Source organism: Stegostoma tigrinum, chromosome 39 (genome assembly GCF_030684315.1).
Source record: "Stegostoma tigrinum isolate sSteTig4 chromosome 39, sSteTig4.hap1, whole genome shotgun sequence".
In the NCBI taxonomy this organism is placed as follows: Eukaryota; Metazoa; Chordata; class Chondrichthyes; order Orectolobiformes; family Stegostomatidae; genus Stegostoma; species Stegostoma tigrinum.
The window spans coordinates 4,613,365-4,638,430 of record NC_081392.1 but is presented as its reverse complement, the minus strand read 5'-3'; the positions used below and the strand labels follow the sequence as shown (position 1 = coordinate 4,638,430).

Sequence of the window (25,066 nt, the reverse complement as noted above, 5' to 3'; positions counted from 1 at the left end):
GGAAGTAAGGCCATTCAACCCATCAAGTCCACTCCGCCATTTAAATCATGGCTGATGGACATTTCAACACCACTTCCCTGCACTCTCCCCGTAGCCCTTGATTCCTTTTGAGATGAAGAATTTGTCGATCTCTGCCTTGAAGGCATCTAACGTCCTGGCCTCCACTGCACTCCGTGGCAATGAATTCCACAAGCCCATCATTCTCTGGCTGAAGAAATGTCTCCTCATTTCCATTTTAAATTTACCCCCTCTAATTCTAGGGCTGTGCCCACGGGTCCTAGTCTCCCCGCCTAACGGAAACAACTTCCTAGCGTCCACCCCTTCTAAACCATACATTATCTTGTAAGTTTCTATTAGATCTCCCCTCAACCTTCTAAACTCGAATGAATACAATCCCAGGATCCTTAGCCGTTCATCATACGTTAAACCTACCATTCCAGGGATCATCCGTGTGAATCTCCGCTGGACACGCTCCAGTGCCAGTATGTCCTTCCTGAGGTGTGGGGCCCAAAATTGGACACAACATGCTAAATGGGGCCTAACTAGAGCTTTATAAAGTCTCAGAAGCACATCACTGCTTTTATATTCCAAGCCTCTTGAGATAAACGACAACATTACAATCGATTTCTTAATCACAGACTCTATCTGCAAGTTAACTTTTAGAGAATCCTGGACCAACACTCCCAGATCCCTTTGTACTTCTGCTTTACGAATTTTCTCACCGTTTAGGAAATAGTCCATGCCTGTACTCTTTTTTCCAAAGTGCAAAATCTTGCATTTGCTTGCGTTGAATTTCATCAGCCATTTCCTGGACCACTCTCCTAAACTGTCTAAATCTTTCTGCAGCTTCCCCTCCTCAGTACTACCTGCCTGTCCACCTATCTTCATATCATCAGCAAACTTCGCCAGAATGCCCCCAGTCCCTTCATCCAGATCATTAATACGTAAGGTGAACAGCTGCAGCCCCAACACTGAACGCTGCGGGACACCACTCGTCACCGGTTGCCATTCCGAAAAAGAGCCTTTTATCCCAACTCTCTGCCTTCTGCCAGACAGCCAATCCTCAATCCAAGCCAGTAGCTCACCCCGAACACCATAGGCCCTCACCTTAGTCAGCAGCCTCCTGTGAGGCACCTTTATCAAAGGCCTTTTGGAAATCTAGAAAGATAACATCTGGGTTTCCCTGGTCTAACCTACTTGTTACCTCTTCAAAGAATTCTAACAGGTTTATCAGGCACGACAAGTATTTCTGTTTTGAGTGTACTGATGATTTTGAGAAGATTTGATTAAAAAGACTGTAATATCCAATCCCAAGGTGGAAGCTGTGAATGCTGAAACGAAAGAATGAGAAAATACATTAAAGCTTTACTCTTAAAGCATGAACCCATTGTTTTCTTCCAGATAACAGGAGACTTGTGCATTTCCAACATTTCCTTTATTTTCTTTGATTATAGGATCACATCCTTAGACATCAAATACCAAATATGGAAGTTTGGGGTGATTTTCACTGATAACGTAAGTAGTTACACGGTACCTTTTTAATTTGGAAAGTGAAACAGAAAATATTTTGAACTAAAGTCATTTTTGTCCTTGATGAATGTATTGAATGGAAACCAAAATATCAATTAATTGTGCAGGATTTGGGATAAGCATGTAAGGGCTTTATCCATCAGAGCCTGAATATCCTGTGTCTAATTTGTTCGTGCTGAGGTGAAGAAAGGGGAGTTTTGAAGGGACTACATTTTATTCAATTTTGGAAACCTTTACCCTGAAGTTATTTTAAAGTGTTACTTTTATTGAAGTAAAGTTGGTTCTTACTCTGAATATTTCTGTTTTCATCAGTCTTTCCTATATCTCTGCTGGTACATGGTAATGTCTGCCCTTGGACATTACAACACCTTCTTCTTTGCTGCTCACCTTCTGGACATTGCAATGGGTGTCAAGACCCTTCGCACCATTCTATCTTCTGTAACTCACAATGGAAAGCAGGTGGGGCTTAAAATCTTACATTGTGTAAACTTCAGATTAAACATCTTAAAAAGGAGCAGTTTATGTTTTCTACGTCTTAAGATGTTAAATTCTCCTGACATAGCCTTACACCTGTATTTCTTCCATTCTCTGTAGCTGATGATGACTGTGGGCCTGCTAGCTGTTGTTGTGTATCTCTACACAGTAGTGGCTTTCAACTTCTTCCGCAAATTTTATAACAAGAGTGAGGATGAAGATGATCCAGATATGAAGTGTGATGACATGATGACGGTAAGCTTTCTGAAACAATTTTCTTATCCAGGTAGCCTAATAACATCTGACGAGAACAATAATGAAGACATATTACCTGCAAAACAAACCTTCACAAAAAATATCAGAACTCTTGGAAATAAGAACATGCTTGTTGAAAGCAGAATGGGATTACTGAAATGTTACATCTGGTCAACATAAATATAACAAGTTGTATTTGTTTATATTGAAACTTGTCGTGTAAGCAATAAAATATTTTAAACACAATAGAATAAAAATCAAAGGCAACAGTGACATGCTTTTTGAAATATGCATCAAGGATTAGTTAGATGATGTATACAACAATTGAGAAAAGCAGGCACACGAGAATTTTTACAGATGATCATCAAGAAGCAACAACAATTCTTTGAGCATATACTTTAGAGAGAAAAGCTAGAAAGTCTGATGATGACTCATAAAACTGAGGGCAGCAGATACTTGGTGGGGGATTGAAGGAGAACAAAAGAGGAAATATACTAACAATTTAAGAAGCAGAACAGGTACAAAATTTGAGAATAACACAAAGATGTTGGCTGTTATCAAGGAACTTAAATGTTGGAGAGTCACGATTGTCGATGTAAAAGGTGACAGTTGAAGTTGTTTAGGCACATTTTGCTTCAAAATAGTGTGAAATCATATATAATTTTCTGTCTGGAGACAAACCATGTGATCAAACAGGTCTTCGGTGGTGTTCGTACTCCACAGGAGCCTCCTTCCACCTTAGTTCATGACACCATCTTAAAAAATCCTTCTATTCCTTTCTCCTTGTGCCTATTGAGCTTCACCTTACCAATGTTATACGCTGTTCAGCTACATCTTGTGGTTTCAGGTTCTACATTCTTAGCCCTTTCTCAGTAAATAAGTTTTTTTTTCTGGAATTGTTTAATGGAGTAATTAGTGACTGTCTTCCATTTAGGATCCCCATTTTCAGCATGTCGCAAAATGGAAACATCTTTTCTAAGTCTATTTTGTCTATGAATTTGTCTGAATATCTGTATGACTGAAGCAGTAACATTGTTACTACTGAATGCTAGCTACTAAGAAATGCAAAGGACTGGGAACCATTTTTTTTCCACTCATTTTAAGTAAGAAAGTTGCTATTTTTTGATGAAGGCTCAGCCAACGTCAAGGAAATATTGTGGTCAATACAATATTTTATCACAACTAAAAACAGAACAGGCAGCAGCAGTTCATGTGCATGTAGAATTGAAAAGTCAAATTAGTGTGTCTGGCCACAGTTCCACTGGACAGGTCTGTTCGTCAGCTGCATAGTTAATTAGCACTGTAATCTCTACAGCAAAATGTTCAAATAAATATATTGATCATGAGCATAAATGGAGTGAACTCTATATTCCAAAAGTAGGTATTGATTTCACTGAACTGGGGCTATTGTGACATAGTAGTGTCTAAGCCACAAGGCCCAAGTTCACATCCCACCTGCTCCAACAGGGGTCACAGTAGATTGATTCACGTCCTTTTTAACTCCCTTATCTTCCAGCTAGACACAAATATCTTTGTCACAGATATATAGCAGCCGAGATTTTTGTTTTGTAGCCAAATGATTTTTTTTAAAGTTGCAACCAGCACGATTTGCTTCAGCCCAGGCTGATGTGCTGCAAGTGTCCTCTGTGCCATAACTCAATCAATACTGTTCCAGTGGGCATGGGGCTGCCCTAACTTGGGACTAATTGGCAGCTGCCACTCAGATATTTGATGTTAAAAATGAGTGTGAGGCAAAGTTTTATTCTTTATCTGTGTATTAAATTATTCCATTCCCTGATATCAGCATTACATATGATACCTTTGTGGTTATAATGCTCAGATGACTAAAGTCCTAAATGGCCTGTCCCAAATTCTGAGACCGAAATCCCTGGCACTAGACCCCATTCTCCTCCATCCCAAGCCAGGGAAAATATCATTCCTGCATCTGCTCTGTGAAGACTCTGTAAAATATTGTATGTTTGAATTGGATTACCTCTCATTTTTCTAAACTCAATAAATGCCCAGTCTATTTAATCTTTCTATCCACTCCAGGCATTAGTTTGATGAAGCTTTGTTGGATCTGGTGATTTTCTGGTAATTTGCTTAGAAGCAGACTTTCATTTTTGCTCCCATTGAAAGCAGTGGAACCAGAGGTGTTTGAGTAACAAGTATTATTTATTTGTCATCCATGCTTTGTCTGTTACTCAAAAGAATGTGATTTGCAAGATACTTTAACAAGTAATAACAGAATTGACAGGTATTGTGATATTTCAATCAGTGTGACATAGGCGTCATTCCTACAGATCCATTCAAAAGTGGGATAATTTAAAACCTGTCAAAGATGCACCTCAGTGAAACTGATAGTGTTTCTAAGTTGGAGAGTTTTGTTGTTCTCACCTCCATCCATCTCTGTATTCATCATACAGTGTTACCTCTTCCACATGTACGTCGGTGTACGAGCTGGTGGCGGTATTGGTGATGAGATTGAAGACCCAGCAGGGGATGAGTATGAACTCTACCGCGTTGTCTTTGACATTACCTTCTTCTTCTTTGTCATTGTTATCCTCCTGGCTATCATCCAAGGTATGACCCAGGGCTCACTGTAGGATGAATCACTGACAAAATGTAGTAGACTGATTCCAAAGTTATCCTCTAGCTCTAGGGAATAGGACTTCTAACAGTAGTGTCAATCCTAGCTTCATTCAGTTTTTCTATACGTCTGACTCATTTTTTCCATTGAAACTGTCACCTTAAGCTAGTCTCCTCCGCCCTCATCTCCAAAAATAAGTCTATGGACTTCTTTGCCATAAAAGTGGAGACTATCTTTGCAGCTGACCTACCTTTTTCCAGTCCACCAGCCAATCTCCCTTCCACATTCCCCACAGCTCCAGCCATGAAGTCACACCTTCCTCTAATTTATCCTCTATTCCTCTTATGCTTTCTCCAAACTCCTGTCTGTGGTAACAGTTTGAGACTAAGCCAGTCTTCTTGCAACCTTTATGTCACATCTGGCCCCAACCAAGATGAGGTTCTGATGTGCTCATGTCATCACCAAGATGTCTGTAACATCATTCAACTTTACCTAACTTTTGGAATGCATACATTCGAAACAAAGGAATATCTCGTGTAAAGCAATTGATCAAGTGAACCCTCCCTTCTGTGTGCTGCTCATTGCAGAAGTCTTAATACTTGTGTTTCAGTGTGATTTAGGCAGCAAGAACTCCAGATAATTATGAATTGACAAAGGCCATTATGCTTAATAAATGCAGGAAGAAACATTCTCTAGTACCTCAAATGCAACATCCAGTTGTTTCACAAATGTTCCGAAGTTTCACCCAGTGTACACGGTGGGGAGCATGCTGTCAACTCTTTCTCTTGCATGCGTCATGGCTGATCCAGGAATGCCAGATTTCAAAGGGGGCATTTAAGTATATTGCATGAGAATAGGGCAGTGTTTGGTTAATAAGCCAATTCTAATTACTGTGGAGAATATACCAGGCAACTTTTAAATTTTGAAATTCTTGTGTGTGTCCTGATAAGTGCAAGATGGAAAACTTCAACAGCAATTTGTTTTTAGTAATAATCATTAACATCTATCAGTGAATCAGTTTAATCCCTTTCTAAAGACTAGGATTTAATTTGGACTGTGCAGATATTTTCTTATTGAAGAGCACATATACATTGCAAGCTACTTCTTGTGCGGCAAAATTTCCATGGAGGTCTGCCAATCTCCTGTCTTCACTGCAGCAGATATCCCACTGGAATTGGAATTGTTCATGCTGTTTCCCCCACCTTGTGAGTAAAGTAGGTAATGAAGCATCTCCACAAAAACTCCATTGAATTTTCAGTGATTTTTTTTGCTTCTTTGCGCCAGTCTATTGGCCCACTACATTACTCCATGGTTCCAAATACTAGTCTTCACTTAAAGCTATGCACAGTCTGGCTCTTTTTTTTTGTTTCCTGCTTATGAGAAAGTATCCAGTAGACCACTGCAGCAACCGGCAGTGCAGCACTTTGGAAGAGAAGGATATGAAAACCAGAGATAATGGGAACTGCAGATGCTGGAGAATTCCAAGATAATACAATGTGAGGCTGGATGAACACAGCAGGCCAAGCAGCATCTCAGGAGCACAAAAGCTGACGTTTCGGGCCTAGACCCTTCATCAGAGACCCTTCATCCTCTCTGATGAAGGGTCTAGGCCCGAAACGTCAGCTTTTGTGCTCCTGAGATGCTGCTTGGCCTGCTGTGTTCATCCAGCCTCACATTGTATTATCTAGGATATGAAAACCAACTTGCTTCCCACCACAATATATACACCTATTGTGTTACTACTATTATAGAAATAAAAGCATATAATTGCAGTAAATATCTTATAAATGAAAAGCTGCCTCATTCCAGGGAAAAGAAAAATAGGTTTTTGGTGAAGTATTTTTATATATGAATACTAAATAGAGCTTTGTACTTGTGAAGGAATGACAGTTTGATATTGTTTTCTTCCTCAGGTTTGATTATTGACGCTTTTGGTGAGCTGAGAGATCAGCAGGAGCAAGTGAAAGAGGACATGGAGGTAGGAATAGGACAGAACAGCTTTTTTCTAGCCACCTGTATATTAAAGAAACCATAATAACTTACGAGAAATAGGAGACGCAGCTGACAAACAAGAATGAGAAATAGGATGGCAGCCCAGTAGCGAAGTTTATTATTTGTGGAGTTCTTTTAGAAGTGCTATTCACAATCACTTGCTATTTGCAGAGTAGTTGGTGGCGGGGGGGACATGATGGGGTGCACAAAGGGAAACTTTCTATTAAAGAACAGAGAAAATGTTTACCAAATAATCACCTATCATTAGCTAATGCAGAGCCTGAAAATTGACACATGACATGTTAATCAAAGATTTATCTTGACACTTTTGTCTTTGCCCTGATGTTTGTAAGACAATAATAACAGTAAATTAGTGCTTCAGGTCCAGCCGTGCGACAGAGAGTAATGATTGCCCCGTAATGACACCCTATTCACAATTCTAGCCTTACACTCTGATGGTAAATTGAAAGCTAATTCCAAAGATTCACAAAAGCTTGGAATCAAACAGCCCACACAAAGTGGTGAGTTGGAGTGGGGAAAAAAAACACAGGAAACAATGAGGTCAGATGTTTTTACTGAGTTAACTTTTTTTTTAAATTTGGTTGCAAGAAGTTGAAATGAAAATGCAGTTTTTTTTCCCGGGCTCTTATTGGTTACCTGCATCACAGAGATTGTACTAAGCAGCTTTCTGGAACCCAGGAACAGGACACTATAAGGTGCTGCAAGCAAAAGCAGCAAAATGTCCTCAATCCAGAGAACAAAGAACAAACAAAACTAAACACTGAAGGCGTATGAAGCTAAAGTCCTACACTGTTACCCAGTTAATTGGACCCGTCTTCAGCCCAGCCTTCCATTCAGTGTAATTTACTAGAAATAGTACAGAAGATGCATGGTGGATCCATGGTGAGCACTGCTGCCACACAGTGCCAGGGACCCAGGCTCTATACCACCCTCAGGCGACTGTCTGTGTGGAGTTTGCACATTCTCCCTGTGTCTCCATCGGTTTTCTCCGGGTATTCTGGTTCCCTCCCACAGTCCAAATGTGCAGGATTGGCCATGTAGTGTTCAGGGATGTGTAGCTTAGCTGGGTTATAAGGGGATGGGACTCAGTGGGATGCTCCAAGTGTCAGTGTGTACTTGTTGGGCCGAATAGGGATTCTATGTCTATGCGGTAATGTTATCTCTTGGTCATTGAATTAGGTTCTATATTTTCCCACCTGTTCCAGACAGGACCCTTAGCCCATTACAGCTTTACTCATGAATTAGAATCCATGCTTCTGACAGAGGCATAGAGCAGGGAAACAGACCCTTCGGCCCACACTGGCCTGTGCTGACCATGGTGCCTACTCAGCTAGTTCTAATTGTCCGCATTTGTCCTTATCCCTCAAAATCCTTCCCATCAATGTACCTATCCAAATTTTTTTTTGAATGTTGCACTTTCTCTGGCAACCCATTCTATTTACACACCATGCTCTGAATGAAGAAGTTGCCTTTCAGGTTGCTTTTGAATCTTTCTCCTCTTACTTTAAACCTATGCCCTCCAGTTTTTAATTCCCTTTCCCTGGGAAAAAGACGATATGCATTCATCCAATCGATGCCCGTCATGATTTTATACACCTCAATAAGGTCAGCTCTCATTCTCCCAAAGGAATAAAGTTCTATCCTGGCCAACCTGTTCCTATAACTCAGGCCTACTAGTCCTGGCAACATCCTCGTAAATCTTCCTTGCACACTTTCCAGTTTAGCTATTTCTTTCCACGGTGGCTCAGTGGTTAGCACTGCAGCCTCACAGCGCCAGGGACCCAGGTTCGAATCCCGCCTAGGGTGACTGTCTGTGTGGAGTTTTCACATTCTCCCCTTGTCTGCGTGGGTTTCCTCCGGGTGCTCCAGTTTCCTCCCACAGTCCAAAGATGTGCAGGTTCGGTGGATTGGCCATGCTAAATTGCCCGTAGTGTTCAGGGGTGTTTGGGTTATAGGGGGATGGGTCTGGGTGGGATGCTTCAAGGGGCGGTGTGGACTTGTTGGGCCAAGGGGCCTGCTTCGTCACTGTAGGGAATCTAATCTAATCTAAACAGGATGACTGAAATTTCACACAATATCCCAAGTGTGGCCTCACCAACGACTTAATGACAACTGTAACATAACATCCCAACTCCTATATCAATGCCTTGATCAATTAAAGGCCAGCATGTTAAATACTATCTTCACCACGCTATCAAGTTTCAACAAGCCATGTACTTGTGCTGCTAGGTCCCACTGTTCCACAACACTCCTCAGGACCTTACCATTTACTGTACAAGTTGTACCTTGGTTTGACTTTACAAGGTGCAAGACCTCACACTTATCTGTATTGAATTGCATTTGCCAATCTTCAGCCCACTTCCCCATCTGATCAAGATCCCTCTGTAATTTTTGATAACCTTCCTCACTATCAACAATACCTACCAATTTTGTACCACGCGCAAACTTATTAATCATGCCTTTTACATTCACATCCACATCACTTATTTAAATAACAAATGGCAAAGGTCCCAGCAGTGACCCCTGTGGCACACCATTAGTCACAGGCCTCCAGTCAAAGTAATAACCTTCAACCATCACCCTCTGCTTCCTACTATCAAACTAATTTTTAATCCAATTGATCTCTTCCTATCATTTCCCAACAGGAATAATCTGTGCTGCTGAATGAATTGGTCTTCTTTTAAATATGTAACCTCATCTTTGTTCAGTAAAAAGCTCATTCATTCAATGGGATGATTTTTCATGGTTTTGGAGACCTTGTGGCATAATAGGTTACGTCCCTGCCTCTGAGCCAGAAGCTCCAGGCTCCAGTCCCACTTCAAGAGCCAGTAGCGAAGAAGGTGCATTCCTAGCTCAGCCAAATGGTTCGATAATCAACCTGAAATGAGAGCGGGTGTATACCTGTCAGCCATGCTTGATGCAAAATCACACCCTTTCAAGCAGTAGTCTCTTACAATCTGTTCTGGAGGGGGGAGAAAAATCTAGCCAAAAAAAAAAGTTTACCTCATCTGCCAAAAGAACCAAGGCAGAAACTATCCACAGTCAGTTGTCTCAAGATCCTTAGTACAGGAATAACAAGGTGTAAAGCTGGATGAACACAACAGGCCAAGCAGTATCAGAGGAGCAGGAAAGCTGATGTTTCGGGCCTAGATCCTTTTTCAGAAATGAAGGGAGGAGGGTAACTTCTTCAGGGTAGGCATCCTTAGAAGAGGCTTTGCAGTGGGGTTGAAATTGTATCAGAGATAGTAGGAAGTGCAGATGCTGGAGAATCTGGGATAACAAGTTGCAGAACTGGATAAACACAGCAGGCCAAGCAGCATCAGAGGAGCAGGAAAGCTAACGTCTGTGCTCCTCTGCTGCTTGGCCTGCTGTGTTCATCCAGTTCTACACCTTGTTATCCCAGATTCTCCAGCATCTGCACTTCCTACTATCTCTGATTCAAGATTCTTAGTGTTCCTTAGCTTCTTTAATGGGATGGGAAGTAATTCTGCCTGTGTAAAGCCAAGCTAGTTGAAGCATGAATTGGGAATATGGTGTTAAGTTTATAAAAATATAGCCCTGATTTTCTTGCCACTGGTGAAACTTTGCAGCAACAGAGGAATCTTGCAAAATGATTCCTGTGCTGTCTGAGCCTCTAACCGTTCCTCCTTCCATTCATTTTCAACTTCACATTAATCTCAACCATTGGAACCTATGAAATGAATTTCCATGATCCAGTATTTTAAGCACTCTGAGTGTGATTGTTCTGTGTTAATGACATATATCTGGTGTGCCGTATTGCTCTTTTGATAATCACTTATTTGCCTCCGTTTTACTTAACAGACCAAATGCTTCATTTGTGGAATTGGCAGCGACTACTTTGACACAACGCCACACGGGTTTGAAACACACACTTTGGAGGAGCACAATTTAGCAAATTATATGTAAGAAATCAGCTTTGCAAATATCTGTGGTCCACATGAGATATAACATTAAAAATATTTTCAAGTACTGTGCCATAAAATCAGATAAAGTTAAAGATTATTTATCTCAAGTCTGTTGTTTATTCTAGTGTCAATTATCTGTCCTCTTTCATTTGCTGATTGCATTTCCGACTTCTTTCATTTTGTGTTCCTTCAGTTACCTGTTTGTAAAAATTGTCATGGGTTTGGATCTTAGCCTCTGTCCCCCTCCCTCACTGGATGTGTTTTCTCTGATGGGGCAGGGCAGCCTAATCAGCTTTGAACTTACTGAGACCATTAAAGGGGGCAATTATTGCCCAGTTTCTGGCTTCACTGCCACAACACATTGAGCAATGGAAGGAAGGCGACAGTAGGAAGGATGATTGTATATTTCCCCAAAGTTGCTGAAATGGCAGGAAAGAAGGAAGTATCACTCGGGCAACCCTCAAGGCCTCTGCACCTCATCACACCATTCCCTCAAGTTCCTTAAGCTTCTTTTTTTGAAAAGCCCTGACTTACCTATATCCAGGATCCTTGTTATCATCTTCTTGGAGATGCTTCAGGTCCCAGCGAAGCCCAGCAGTGAGTCTGATGCTGCAAGAGCAGCCGACCAGTCAGATTTTCTGGCAGATGTCACAAGTGGGGTTGTCTTTCGCTGACTGGCAAAGGTCCACCCCATGGCTTGTAAGGCAGCACAGAGTGTAACATCAATCCAGAGCAGCTTCCTCTTAAAGTCATTTGGCTTACAAGTAGTACACCATCCCATAACATTCGGCCCATAATCTCTATCCCAGTTATGCTTCCAGCAGTACATTGCAAAGTCTCGCAAGCTTCCAAGTAAACAAAGTTCTCCTGCTTTCTGTTCACCATCTCTTGCAAATATTCTTGCCTCTATCACCTTTTAGACCCCTCAAGCAGAGGACAGAGTGAATAATAAATTACTATCACCTTTAAAAGGCACACAGCCTAGCTGAAAAGGTGATGTGTACCCAAGGTACTGCCCTTTCAGTAGCTGCTACCCAGACTCAGTTTTATCCCTCAGTTATATGACAATATGTGCATTCAGCCTGTTTGTTACAGTCTGACGTATCTTCTGATAGCTTGTCCTGCTTGTAATCTCTCTTTCAGGTTCTTCCTAATGTACCTGATTAACAAAGATGAAACCGAGCACACAGGTCAGGTAAGTGACTTTCCTTGTCTTGACTGTATGAACTACTTATACCAGGATGAGTTTGGTGTCTTTACCAAAAACATTTTCAAATTTCTTCATTGACTCAAGAGGTTCATCTTCATAAGTTCTACCTCTGGAGACAGGTCTGACCCACAGCACAGCAACCCCCATCCCTGGGGAGAGCAGAGAAGCAGTTCCTGAATCCATCCTGGCTGGACTGGAGGTTGAACCTCACAATGTTGTCATTGATCTGACCCAGACCAGCCATCTAGCCATTAGTAGCCCCAAGGAATCAGAGCTGCTACGGCAACATACACTTTTCCATCATATTGTTGTCAGGACCTGTGGATAAGTTGATACTAGAAGCTGCAAATGTCTCTCCATCACATGGCTGACCAGGAACACTCTGATACTGTTCCCTCTGAAATTACCTCACATGTCAATCAGTCCGATGGCAATTGAGGATGTATGACAAATGTTGACCTTGTCAGTCACTCCCACAACGCATGAAAGAATATTTTTAGCTTTTTTTCCCATCTTCACCTCTGTTTACCTAATTTCACCTTAAATATGTCATTATTTGCCTTATATACTTCCTTAGCATCAGATTCCACATTCTCACATTTCTCTGGATTTCACTTTCACCCACTTATCCCATAGTTTAAAGCAAAGAATGTAAATAATATCAAAGTGAGAACTCAGGTCTTAAACAAAAAGGAATTAACAGCTACTTTGAAATAATAATCTTGGAATTAAGAGTAGGTGCTCCGATTGAACTTCTGTTCTCATTGTGAAAAGTGGGCTGTTTTGATTACGAGGTTGTGAACAAAGCTTCCTACTTACTTGAACTCAGAAACACAATGCTGAGCTGTCACATTTGCAGATGACACTAAAGCTGGCGGAACAGTGGGTTCAAAAGAAGGCATATTAGTAATTAAAGATAGTAAGACTGCAGATGCTGGAGTCAGAGACAACACACTGTAGAGCAGGAGAAGCACAGCAGGCTGGGTAGCATCAGAGGAGCAGGACGTTACGGGTTGGGACCCTTCTTCAGAAATGGGAATAGTAATTAGAGTGTTGGATGGAACAGGCAGGAAGGTGGTGCTAACATTCAATAGACAAGAAGTAAAAGCACAGAAAAAAAAGCTGTAGGCCATCCGATACTTCACGTATTCAGTCAACGTTCGAGTTAAACTAAGAAGAAAACAAAAGAATTTAGAGGATAATTTACCCAAACTACTAAGTGCTTCAATCAGACCATATCTTGTGCTTTTTGTCTAGTTTTGTTTGCCAAAACAAAAGAAAGGCAGTCAAACACTGGAGGTAATTCAAAGAACCACAATTAGTTGCCCCATCGAAGCTGCATCAGGACATGGCCATGCAGCTGTCTGGAACATTGTTTGTAATTAATCAGCCACACACAACCAGCGGACCTTTTGAGATACATTTGTGTACAACCAGGTAGGAGTTTGAAAGGGATCTGGCAGCAGAATAAAATAAGCTGCACACAACAAAGAAAACTGTTACCTTTCACTGAGAGAGTGCACTGGAAATCGAACCTCACTGTTCCCAGCATCATCATAAAAGTTCCCTAATCTACTTGTCATTTAGACAGAATGACAAAAAGCATGGAATGGGTTTCTGGTGACAAGCATCACTGTCTATTCAAATAAATAGTTTCTAACTACAGATGAATAATTATGAATTGCCAATATGTAACTCTACTAATTAAAACTCTTTCAATGACAAACACCCCTCCCAAAATACACTTGAACAAAAGCAGCTGTTTGCCTTCCAGAGGTCTGATGGCTTCTGAACCAAACATTCACACCACCAACAAATGCAGAGAATGCTGGAGAAACTAAGCAGGTTCTGGCCACATCTGGGGAGACCCAAACAGAGTTTGTATTTTGAATCTAGTATGACACTTCTTCAGAACATCAGTATTGCTGAAAATTTGAGCTGTCAGTGAGCATTATGTATGTTCCTAGCCATAAAATAAATCAGCGCCAATTCCTGATCCTCTATTGCCAGCCAACAGGATTGATTCCCCAACCTACCTCTTAGCTTGCCTGCATCAACTGGAATCCACTTATTGATTGGAGTATAAGGGAAATAAGTTAGTCCAAAAATGTAAATAGTTGTTTGATTAATGCAGCTCAGACATGACCGTGAATGTGGACCATTTATATCAGGAGAGCAGTGGCTTCATCTTCCTACTTCCCACCCATTTGTAATGATCACACAAAGATCTCTTCACATATCTTGAGAGTAAGCAGAAAGTTAATGTGGCCTTTATCCTTGTATCTTGCAGGAATCCTATGTTTGGAAAATGTACCAGGAACGATGCTGGGATTTCTTTCCCGCTGGTGACTGTTTCCGGAAGCAATATGAAGATCAACTGGGATAAAGGCGTCTGTAGAACTAACACAATGACTGTCAGAATATTGCACTTGTAATGACCTTTGAATTTTACCTGGTTCCTTGCTAGAGTTTGTGAATGGTGTGTCACTGCTTTTTGCTGTGAGACAAATGTTTGTAAAAAAAAAAGGATAAATACCTAAAGTGGATTTTATTACACACAGTTTTTTTTTTAAACAAAGTACCTGGACCGGTCTTGATTGCATATGAAAACTGGACATTGCTGCTTTGCACACTCGAACCAGTTAATGAGCCTTGATATAGATTTGTACTTTAGTATATGGTGAAAAGCCTGGATAAATATTTTGTCTAACATTTTTGTGAATGCGGGAGAAAAGGTTGAAAATAAGTGCCTTAGTCCTATCCTGTAATAAGTTATATTGAACGAAGGCCTTTTTATCTTTTCTGTTCTGCTAGTAAGGGGCTGACCCATTTCTGCAAATTTAAGTAGCCTAGTCAGAGCCATAAAAGCTGCATCCCAACTTCCAACACTTCAGTTCTGACCACTGCAATGGCTGTTAAATTTCAAAGTTGTTTTATGCTTGCAATATTATTAATCATAATGATTTTTGGTGGAGTTCCCAAAAACTAATTACTATCATCAAAAGACATGCTAACTAGGACAGGAAATATTTTCTGAAAAGTAGTAGGAATAATAAGATATCTTAAACTCCTCTACCTAAAAGTTCCTGTCTGGACATGTTTTCCATCACATCCTAAGCGCTTGTTTATAACAGTTTGCAAAAACAGTCACAAATACCAAACTAATAGTAAAAGTTCACCCTCATGAAGGCTGGAATATATTTTTTAATATGTTTTAAAAATGTATGCTCCAAGTTTAAGTATTACATTGGATTCCTGGGGGGAAAAAAGGTTGAAATAATTATTATAACCAAGTTATCCTGTGAAGGTATCTTTAATCAAGGATTTATTTAATTTGCTATTTGTGTTTGCTCATCTTTTCTCAGTTTATGTTCTGCTAAATGTTAATTATTGTGACAGTTTCATCTTGTGTATGAGAAGGGTGTAAGAGTTCTTGAGCAGCCTGCTAACAAGTAATCATACCATGCATTCTGAATCTGGGATAGGTGCAGTTAGTACTTTCTTGGTACACCTTTCAAAAGCAGCTGCAAAGGTTCCTTTTTCCTGATTGCTTCAGAACGAATGATAACTATAACACTTAAAAACCCAGCTCTGCTTTCCAATTTTCATTCAAACTGACTTTTCTCCAAGGATCAGAATGCAGACTTTTTACCCCAAGTGATGCATTTACTTTGAATTAAACATTTGTGAATTCCTTGACTGTTCCTCTCTAAAGATTAAAGCTGTTCAGGAACAGCACATGAGGACATTCCTCAAACAACCTATTCAAGTAAACCCAATTTAAAGTTTATTTTTGTTAAAAAGAAAAGCATTTATATGCTGAAAATGATGAATTATAGAAAAGCTCAAATGCAAACAGACTGATATTTGTGAAGTGCATTAATAAGGCTAAACTATTCATCTGTGGCCTTTCCTGTACATTATTTTCATGTTTCTCCAACATAACCTGAAGGACTGAACATGGATAATGTAGGTTGAATTAATGTGAATGCACCTACTTTGGCAAATAAAATACAACTTGCTTAAATGTCTCCACTCATCATTCATTAAAACCTTAGCCCTGAAGAAACCAACTCAGTTCCCATTGGACATGTGCAAATAAATCTAAGATAACAAGGTGTGGAGCTGGATGAATGCAGCAGGCCAAGCAGCATCAGAGGAGCAGGAAAGCTGGTGGTTTGGGTCTAAGGGTCTAGACCCGAAACGTCAGCTTGCCTGCTCTTCTGATGCTGCTTGGCCTGCTGTGTTCATCCAGCTCTACACCTTGTTATCTTAGTAGATTCTCCAGCATCGGCAATTCCTATCTCTGCAAATAAAACTAGTTTGCTAATCATTGTTTAACTATGTAAGAAGGAAAAAAAACCAGGGCAACAAATATGCCTTATGATTTTGAAAGAGCTTTAATTGCTGAGATTAGTTGAGCAGAGATGTGTAATTCATGGCAGGCAATTTTGTTTTATGTTATGCTGAGAGGTTTGGGGAAATGAGAGGCTCTTGTGAAGCAGACTTGCATTTCAAAGCAGTATTACAAGCATTTCTAAATAAACTGGTTACATTCTGCAAACTCTTTTTCTGCATTATAATTGCATGATCTATTTGCAAGTTTATGCCTGCTCAGTCCTGGATTGACTGTGATTGACTGTCTTTAACCAGGGTGAAGTTCAACAGTAGGGCGAAATCTTTGATCAACAACATCCCCCAAATTCACAGACTGCACCATTATTGCCACGTTCGCCTTCAAATCTTATACAATCTTGACCTGAACGTACATCATCATACCTTTATCACCACGTGGACAAAATTCTCAGACTCTGTAACTAATGATGTTGTGGGAGCCCTTTCACTACCCCCCCCCCCCCCCCTCCACACACACACACGCTGTCCAAGAGGTGGCTCCCACCACCACCATCTTCTCAAGAGGCTAGGAATCCGCAGCAAATTACAGCCTAGGCAGAAACCCCCATTGTCTTATGAATCAAAAATGGCAGGAGGCCCATTTCTATTCTAGTAGCAGACTGGCAGTGGCGGGGTGGTGCAGATTATATGAGATCCAATGATTGATATGGAATTCCAACATCAGAATGGGACAGCTTGTCAAATATAGGCCAATTGGGATCTTAAATTGTCACTTTGAGACCCCTTCCTGCTACCACTGGTAGTTTGCTGTCAGCTGAAGGGTGGAGTGGCCACACCATGTCAGGAGATATATCCAAGCAACCCGAGTGGAGTTCCACACTGTTTCTGCTGTCACAATTTAAAGAGTTACCCCTAGCCTTTTGATCACCTGCTCAACTGTGGCACTGCCTGCTTTAAGAGACGTGACCATGATATCAGAGCATATAGCCTGAGGGTATAAAGATCTCATGCCTCATTTTACACAGATCACTTGAAGCACCACGCTCTGGTAGAAGCATGTTCCTCTGCTGAATGTTAATTAGCTTTTAATCTTGAAATCCACCATTCTACGGAAAAGACATTTGTTATTCACCTTATCTATACCCATGATTTCATGAATCTCTATAAAGTCACCCCTAAACCCCCTCCACTTCAGTGAAAAAAGTTGCAGTTTATCATCATAATTCAAACTCTTAGTTCCTGCAACATCTTGGTAAATCTCTTCTGAACCCTCTCCAGCTTAATCGTATATTCCCTATAAACAGGATGACCAGAACTAGACATAGAGTTACTTAGAAGAAAATCCCAGAAGCAGAAGGTTTTGGACGGGTCAGAGAGGAAGACCTCCTTCAAGGCTGTTGAAGATGTGAACTTCTGGAACCTGTATCTGGAAATAATAATCAGCTGAGTTAACAGCTTGCTTCAAGGTCTAAGAAAGAGAAATTAATTGAAAGTAGCAATGACTTAATGTTCAAAACTTTTCTGAAAAAAAGGATAATGATTACAAATGTTTCAGCTGAACAATGAGCTTTAGTGTGGACAAGAAGCAAAGATCTGCAGATTCTGGAATTCTGAAACCAAACCAGAAATTGTTAGAGAAACTCAACAGATCTGAGAGCATCTGGGGAAAGAAAGCAGAGTTAACATTTTGGATCCACTGAACTTTCTTCAGCAGACCCTTCCTGTTTCTGTTTTTGCATCGCCATAGAACTAACCCTTCACTGAAGTCTGAGAATCTGAAAGGTTATAGTAGAGTGATAAGGTATGAATCTTTCTTTGATATTTTTAATGAGTTCATTCTAATAGTTCTTGTGTAGTGTAACTGAGTTTTCTCCCCCTTTTGTGCAATAAATGTTTACATTCTTTTGATAAAGTACAATGGCAGCCTCATGTGAATATATTCAGTAAGTGACTGTGATAAACATACAGTCTGTCAAGCCAATTCTCATCCCGGGATCTAAACCCTCTAGTATTACCGTAAATTAGGCTCATTAGCAGGGAGGTGATGGCCTAGTGTTGTTGCTGCTGGACTAGAAATCCAGAGACCTAGATAATGCTCTGGGGACATGGATTCAAATCCCACCAAGGCAGATATTGGAATTTGTAAATCAGTAAAAAAAAAATCTGACATGAAATGTCTTGATGAACATGAAGCTATTGTTTATTTTATGAAAGCCCATCTGGCTTATTAATGCCTTTTAAGGAAAATTGCTCTTCTTACCCAGTCTGGCTTACATGTGACTCCAGACGCTCAACAATGTGATTGATGATGAAATCATCAGGCAAGCTGTATCAATTGCTAGAAAGGAATGAAGCCAGATGGACCACATGGCACCACAGTACACCAGAAATGACAAAGGCATACGCAACCAACCCCAGTAATGCTGCAAAGTCCTCTGGGGTCTTGTGCCAAAATTAGAGAGGCTGCCTCACAGACTGATGTAGCCTCAGACACAACCATCACCATTATGGAGAGGTCCTGTCCCACTAGCAGGACAGAATCAGTAGAGGTGGTGACACAGTGGTACACAGTTGGGAGAGAGCTGACTGCAGAGTTCCCAACTTTGACTCTGGATCCCCTGGAGTCTCTATGCCTGGGCAAGGAAACCTCCTGCTGCAGAGGAAAACACAGCAGCTCAGTGGTTAGCACTGTTGCCTCACAGTGCCAGAAACCTGGGTTTGATCCCAGCCTTGGGTGACAATCTATACGGAGTTTGCCCTTTCTCTCCATGTCTGCGTGGGTTTCCTCCAGGTGCTTCGGCTTCCTCCGACAGTCCAAATACGTGCAGGATTGGTGGATTAGCCATGGGAAATGCAGAGTTTTAGGGAAAAGGTAGTGGGGTGGGTCTGAGCAGAATGCTCTTTGGAGGCTTTATGTGGACTTGAGCAGAATGGCCTGCCTTCACACTGCAGGGATTCTATGATGACCGCATACCATCCTCCCTTGGCTGATGAATCAGTACTCCTTCAAGTTGAAAAATGTTTGGAAGAAACACTGAGGGTGGCAAGGATGCAAAACGTACTCTGGGTGGGGGATTTCAGTGCCCACTACCAAGAGTCGCTCGGCATCAGTACTACCGATCGAGCTGGTTGGGTCCTAAAGGACATAGCTGCTAGACTGGGCCCGTGGTGGTTGGTGAGGGAACCAACAAGAGGGAAAAATATACTTGACCTCATCCTTACCAGTCTGCCAGCTGCAGTTGCATCTGTCCATGACAGTACCAGTAAGAGTGACCATCGCACAGTCCTGTGGAGACAGAGTCCCATCTTCACACTGAGAACAATCTCCATTGTGTTGTGTGGCACTATCACCATGCTAAATGGGACAGACTTCGAACAGATTTAGTAACTCAAAACTGGGTATCCATGAGGCACTGTGGACCATCAACAGCAGCAGAATTGTACTCCAGCACAATCTGTAACCTCACGGCCCAGCATATCCCCCACTCAACCATTACCATCAAGGCAGGGGTCAACCCTGGTTCAATGCAGACTATAGGAGGGCATGACAGGAGCAGCACCAGGCATACCTGAAAATGAGGTGTCCTCAATCTGGAGAAGCCACCAAATAGGACTGCTTGAAGGCCACACCATAAGCAGCAAGTAACAAACAGAGTTAAGCAATTCTACAACCAACGGATCAGATCTAAGCTCTGCAGTCCTGCCACATCCAGTAGTGAATGGTGGTGGACAATTAAACAACTCACTGGAGGAGAAGACTCCACAAATATCCCCGTCCTCAATGATGGAAGAGCCCAGCACATCAGTGCAGAAGATAAGGCTGAAGCATTTGCAGCAATCTTCAGCCAGAAGTGCCAAGTGGATGATCCAACTTGGCCTCCTGCAGTGGACGCCAGCATTACAGATACCAGCCTTCAGCAAATTCGATTCACTCCACGTGATATCAAGAAACAGTTGGAGACACTGGATACTGCAAAGGCTATGGGCCCTGACAATATTCCAGCAATCGTACTGAAGGCTTTTGCTCCAGAACTTGCTGCTCCCCTAGCCAAGATGTTCCAGTACAGTTACAATAGTGGCATCTCCCCGACAATGTGGAAAATTGCCCAAGTATGTCCTGTACATAAAAAGGAGGACAAGTCCAACCTGGCCAATTACCGCCCCATCAGTCTCCTCTGGATCATCAGTAAAGTGAGGGAAGGTGTCGCTAACAGGGCTATCAAGCAGCACCTGCTCAGAAATAACCTGCTCAGTGATGCCCATCTGCCATTGTTACCCAGCCTGACCTACATGTGACTCCACACCCACAGCAATGGAGTTACTTCATAACTGCCCCCTAGGAATTAGAAATGGGCCTTCCCTGTCTGTTAAATGTTTAAGCCTTAGAATCCAGCACTCAGTAAACAAGGTGCATTTCCTGTGAGTATCTTCTTTACTGCTGATTTCCTGAATAGGTTCATTAAAGGTGGCCCCCTTTTCAGGAATCTCTAGCTCATTGGAACCACATTTCTGACCCTGATCACAGCCTTTGTTACAAAGATGACTGAGAGACAAGAAATCCCTTTCAAGATCCTGAGCTGTCTACCTTGCCCCAACCCAGTTTTGTAACATCATCCGACTGGGTGAAACTAACTCAGTCTTCAGCTTTAACCCTTTCATTACCAAAAGCCAGGAATCTGTGTGGAAACAGCTGCTGACATGAGCAGGGGCATGTGGAGAATAAGGTGTTTATCTGAAATAATCCCATGGATTGTGAGAGCAGTACAGAGACAGCTCCTAAAAACCAAAAGATTTTGGAAAACGAGCATTGTTTAAAAGACAAGAACCAGAATACAGAACAGCCATGTGTCCGTAGGGATCATAGTCCCACAGTCTAGAATTCAAACACTTTTTCCATTTCGCATTTACAGAAAAGATAGGTGAGAGAGCATTAATGACAAGAGAGACTGCAACTGTGTCCACAGTCCACGTTTATTCACCTTGTGCATTGGGGGTGCATGTATTCAGTAAACAATAATAACATGCATTTTTGAAGCAGCTTTGTGATAACAGGTCCTGCCAAGCTATTTCACAGAAGCAGTGTCAAGCCATGTTTGCCACCAGGCCCTGTGAGAGAATGTTGGACAAGTGCTTGAAAGATTTGTTGTAGGGGAGAGGAGAGAGAGATAGAGTTATGAGAGATTCAGGGAGGTTTAGGGAGGGAATTTGGCCAAGAGGCAGATTAGGGACAGCTATCAGCGGTGAGCAATGAGAAACTGCCCGGGGATGAATGAAGATTTCTTTTGGAGTTGGAAGCGCTCACACAGTTAGTGATTTAAACACAAAGTACTTTATCACACGAAACCCCTCCTTCAGGATACATACCACGTTTTTCTGAGCTAAAATCAGTTCCAAAGAAGGGCCACTGGACCTGAAACATTAACTCTGCCTTCTGTCTGCAGATGTTGCCAGACCTGCTGAGTTCTTCCAGCAATTTCTGTTTGTACTTTGCCATGTTTTATTGTGTTTTTGGTGCCACATTATGAGATTGTTTTCCTTACAGGTAGATTGAGAAGGCAAAGTAAAGGATTGTCTCCATGCTCAGACTTCAAAGTAGTATTAATTGTTTTTATCCTAACTTAATATGCATACATAATACATATGTAAACCCATAACAGTCTCTGACTTATAGTTACATAAGACAATAACCAATCTCTCTAATTTGAATATTCAAGTGTGTGAGCTCCGTGTGTTTCTTTGAGAGATTCTCACACTGTGTCTGCCACTCTGTTCTAACTCCGCTCACTCTGTGATTTTTATACCCAGTGATGTACAGCTCCATGACATCACTACCAGGTTGCTCCAGAATCTTAATCCCTTCCATATTAATGGGGATGTTCCTTGCTAATGTTTTAAAGACGGTTAGATTTACTTGAGATAAACTGCCATTTCTTTGAGCAGGACATTGTTTCACATGTTAAAAACCCAATTAAAGTGATGGGCCAAGGTACTGACATTGTTCAACGTCAGCATAATACTCGATGCAGACACTGCATGCTTGATAAGAAGATTTCTGAATCCCTATGATTGAGCTCCCTCTCTTAAAGCCGCACAAAATTCTACGTAAAAAATAAATTTAGGATTGGAATAATGTGTGTCTTGGATCTGTAATACAGTTTGGGTAAAAAGTGCACCCCTTAATAAGAGCCACAGTAGTAACTCAGAGACGCAGGAAAATGCTGTAAAGATTATAGAGTCAAATCCTGCATGGCTGATTGAATTTGAATTTAATTTTTAAGAAAATTGCAGTATAAGTTAGCCGCCATCACAGTGAACATAAAAGCTACCATAAATTATCACAAAAACTCATTTGGTTCATCATTGTCCCTTACGGAGAGAAGTCATACCCAGTCTGGCCTACATGTGACTCCAGATTCACAGCAATGTGGTGATCCCTAACTGCTTTCTGAAATAACCTAGCAAGCCACAGATGTAATGAAAACCTGGAGCCTGACAAGGTACCCTGTATTGACTGAGGTGTTATGTCCCACAGTCAGTATTCCTACAAGAATGATGTTCATGATATCACCACTCCATCATAGCATTTGATCTGAGGGAATAAAGGTTTTTATCATTATCATAAAAGCCCTTCGGCCCAACAAATTCACACCGACCCTCGGAGCATCCCACCTGGACGCATCCCCCTATAACCCACCTAATCTACATATCCCTGAGCACTATGGGGCAATTTAGCCTGGCCAATCCACCCTAACCTGAATATCTTTGAACTGTGGGAGGAAACTGGAGAACCCAGAGAAAACTCATGTTGAACGTTCTTGAGGTGAAATTACTTCTCTCAAAAGGTCATGAACCTCTGGGATTTCACTACCCCAGAGTGTAATGGATGTTGGGATATTGAGTAAATTGAATTGAATTGAATTAGCTTTTTTTGTCACATGTACTCATTGAGAAGTTTACAAGTTGCCACATTGTGGTGACATTCTTAGGTGCAAAGGCACCGAGGTACAGATTCTTAAGGTCTCAGACTTACCTCAGGATCAGTTGAAACTTAGCATGCTATTAAAAGTGTATTGCTCTGTTGTAACTGAATAGCTTAATGTGAGCCCAGACACTAATATGCCTGAGAATCTGATTATTTAATATCTGTGTGAGCTTTAATATAACAAGTGAGTCTGTTGAGTCGTTCAATACCACACCTAATTTCTTTTGTTATAAAGGATAACAGAAGCATTGCCACAGCAGATAAGTTACCCTATTAGTGCCAGAAATGTGAATCTTATTAACATCTGGAAGCTTGTGAACCATATTGCTGCTGTCTGGTTACAACATCAAATCCTGGAACTCCCTCCCGAACTGCAGTTTGGGTCCACCTACATGCCATGGAACACTGCAGTTTCTGAGGACTCCCACCACCCTTGACTTTCGACCAGCCAACAGGGATGGGAAATAAATGCTGGCTCAGTCAATGGTACTAAAACCCTGCAAATAAATCACAGAATTGTTCTAACGCAGAATGAAGCCATTCAGCCATCATCCCTGAAACTGTCCTATTTTCTACTGTTAATTTCCTGCCTTTTCCCTATATCCCTGTACACCAGATCTGTTCAAATGATTAACTAATGCCTTCTTGTATGCCTCAGTTGAACCTTCCTACTCCACGCTTCTAAGCAATGCATTCCATAAATTAAAAGCAAGTAACTTGCCCTGGATGGGGGCATCTCCAACAACACTGAAGAAGCTTGACACCATCCATGACAAAGCAGCCCCCGCTTGATTGGCACCACATCAACAAACATCCCACTCCCTCCCCCACCGACACTCAGTAGCAGCAGTGTGTACCATCTACAAGATGTCCTGCAGAAATTCACCAAAGATCCTCAGGCAGCACCTTCCAAACCCACGGCCACTTCCAACTGGAAGGACAAGGGCAGCAGATACATGGGAACACCACCCCCTGCAAATTCCCCTCCAAGCCACTGACCACCTTGACTTGGAAATATATTGTCATTCCTTCACTGTCACTGGGTCAATATCCTGGAAATCCTTCCATAATGGCATTGTGGGTCATCCCACAGCAGGTAGGCAGCAGCAATTAAGGAAGGCAGCTCACGATAACCTTCTCAAGGAGCAACTAGGGACAGGAAATAAATGTTGACCAGCCAGCGACACCCACATCCCACAAAGGAATAAAGAAATACTCAACTCTTTCATCATATTCTTGTGCTTTCCACTCTTGAGTCTTGGTAATACCTGTTGAATGCTCCGGGTTGGAAAAGTTCAAAGGGAGTCATTGAGCATGTGTTCTCGTGCTTCGATTTATGATTCACTCAATGCTTTCTGAAGAGCATCTCTTTATAAACCAGACTGGGTGCCATTTGTAGGTCTCTTGTTTCTTCAAGGAAATCTTTGATGCTTCCCTATTGTTTCATTTCCTACTTTCAGGATCACTGTAGCTTCCCCACAAAGCTTAATTTTCATCGCCCCAATCTGCCAAAGATGCCTCAGAGAAATGGGCTCACTCTTCTTGGCTCAGGTTGTCCGGGTAATATGTCACCCTTAGATGAGCTGGCTCCAGGACATCAATCACTAGCTGAGCTCGACCAATCGTTAGCTCAAGGGAAAGCCTCTGTAAGACCATACAAAATCACATTTCACCATCATTGGTCCCTGTGGCAGCCTGGTATGTTCATCACACAGAGCAGAATCTTCTTT

At 41.6% G+C, this 25,066-nt stretch overlaps 1 protein-coding gene across 5 annotated transcripts in view; it reads left to right on the top strand.

Annotated features, from left to right (window-relative positions):
* The window catches only part of LOC125447673 (ryanodine receptor 1-like), a 411,721-nt gene extending 395,584 nt beyond the window's left edge, over nucleotides 1–16,137 (top strand). For all 5 annotated transcript variants that reach the window (XM_059641019.1, XM_059641018.1, XM_059641017.1 and 2 more), the window contains 8 exons: nucleotides 1,455–1,515; nucleotides 1,843–1,989; nucleotides 2,125–2,259; nucleotides 4,686–4,842; nucleotides 6,763–6,827; nucleotides 10,685–10,785; nucleotides 11,932–11,983; nucleotides 14,289–16,137. In XM_059641019.1, coding sequence (XP_059497002.1) covers nucleotides 1,455–1,515; nucleotides 1,843–1,989; nucleotides 2,125–2,259; nucleotides 4,686–4,842; nucleotides 6,763–6,827; nucleotides 10,685–10,785; nucleotides 11,932–11,983; nucleotides 14,289–14,384 — 814 coding nt within the window. In that variant the 3' untranslated portion in view covers nucleotides 14,385–16,137. The remainder of the gene's footprint in view (nucleotides 1–1,454; nucleotides 1,516–1,842; nucleotides 1,990–2,124; nucleotides 2,260–4,685; nucleotides 4,843–6,762; nucleotides 6,828–10,684; nucleotides 10,786–11,931; nucleotides 11,984–14,288) is intronic.
* Nucleotides 16,138–25,066: the final 8,929 nt, after the last annotated feature.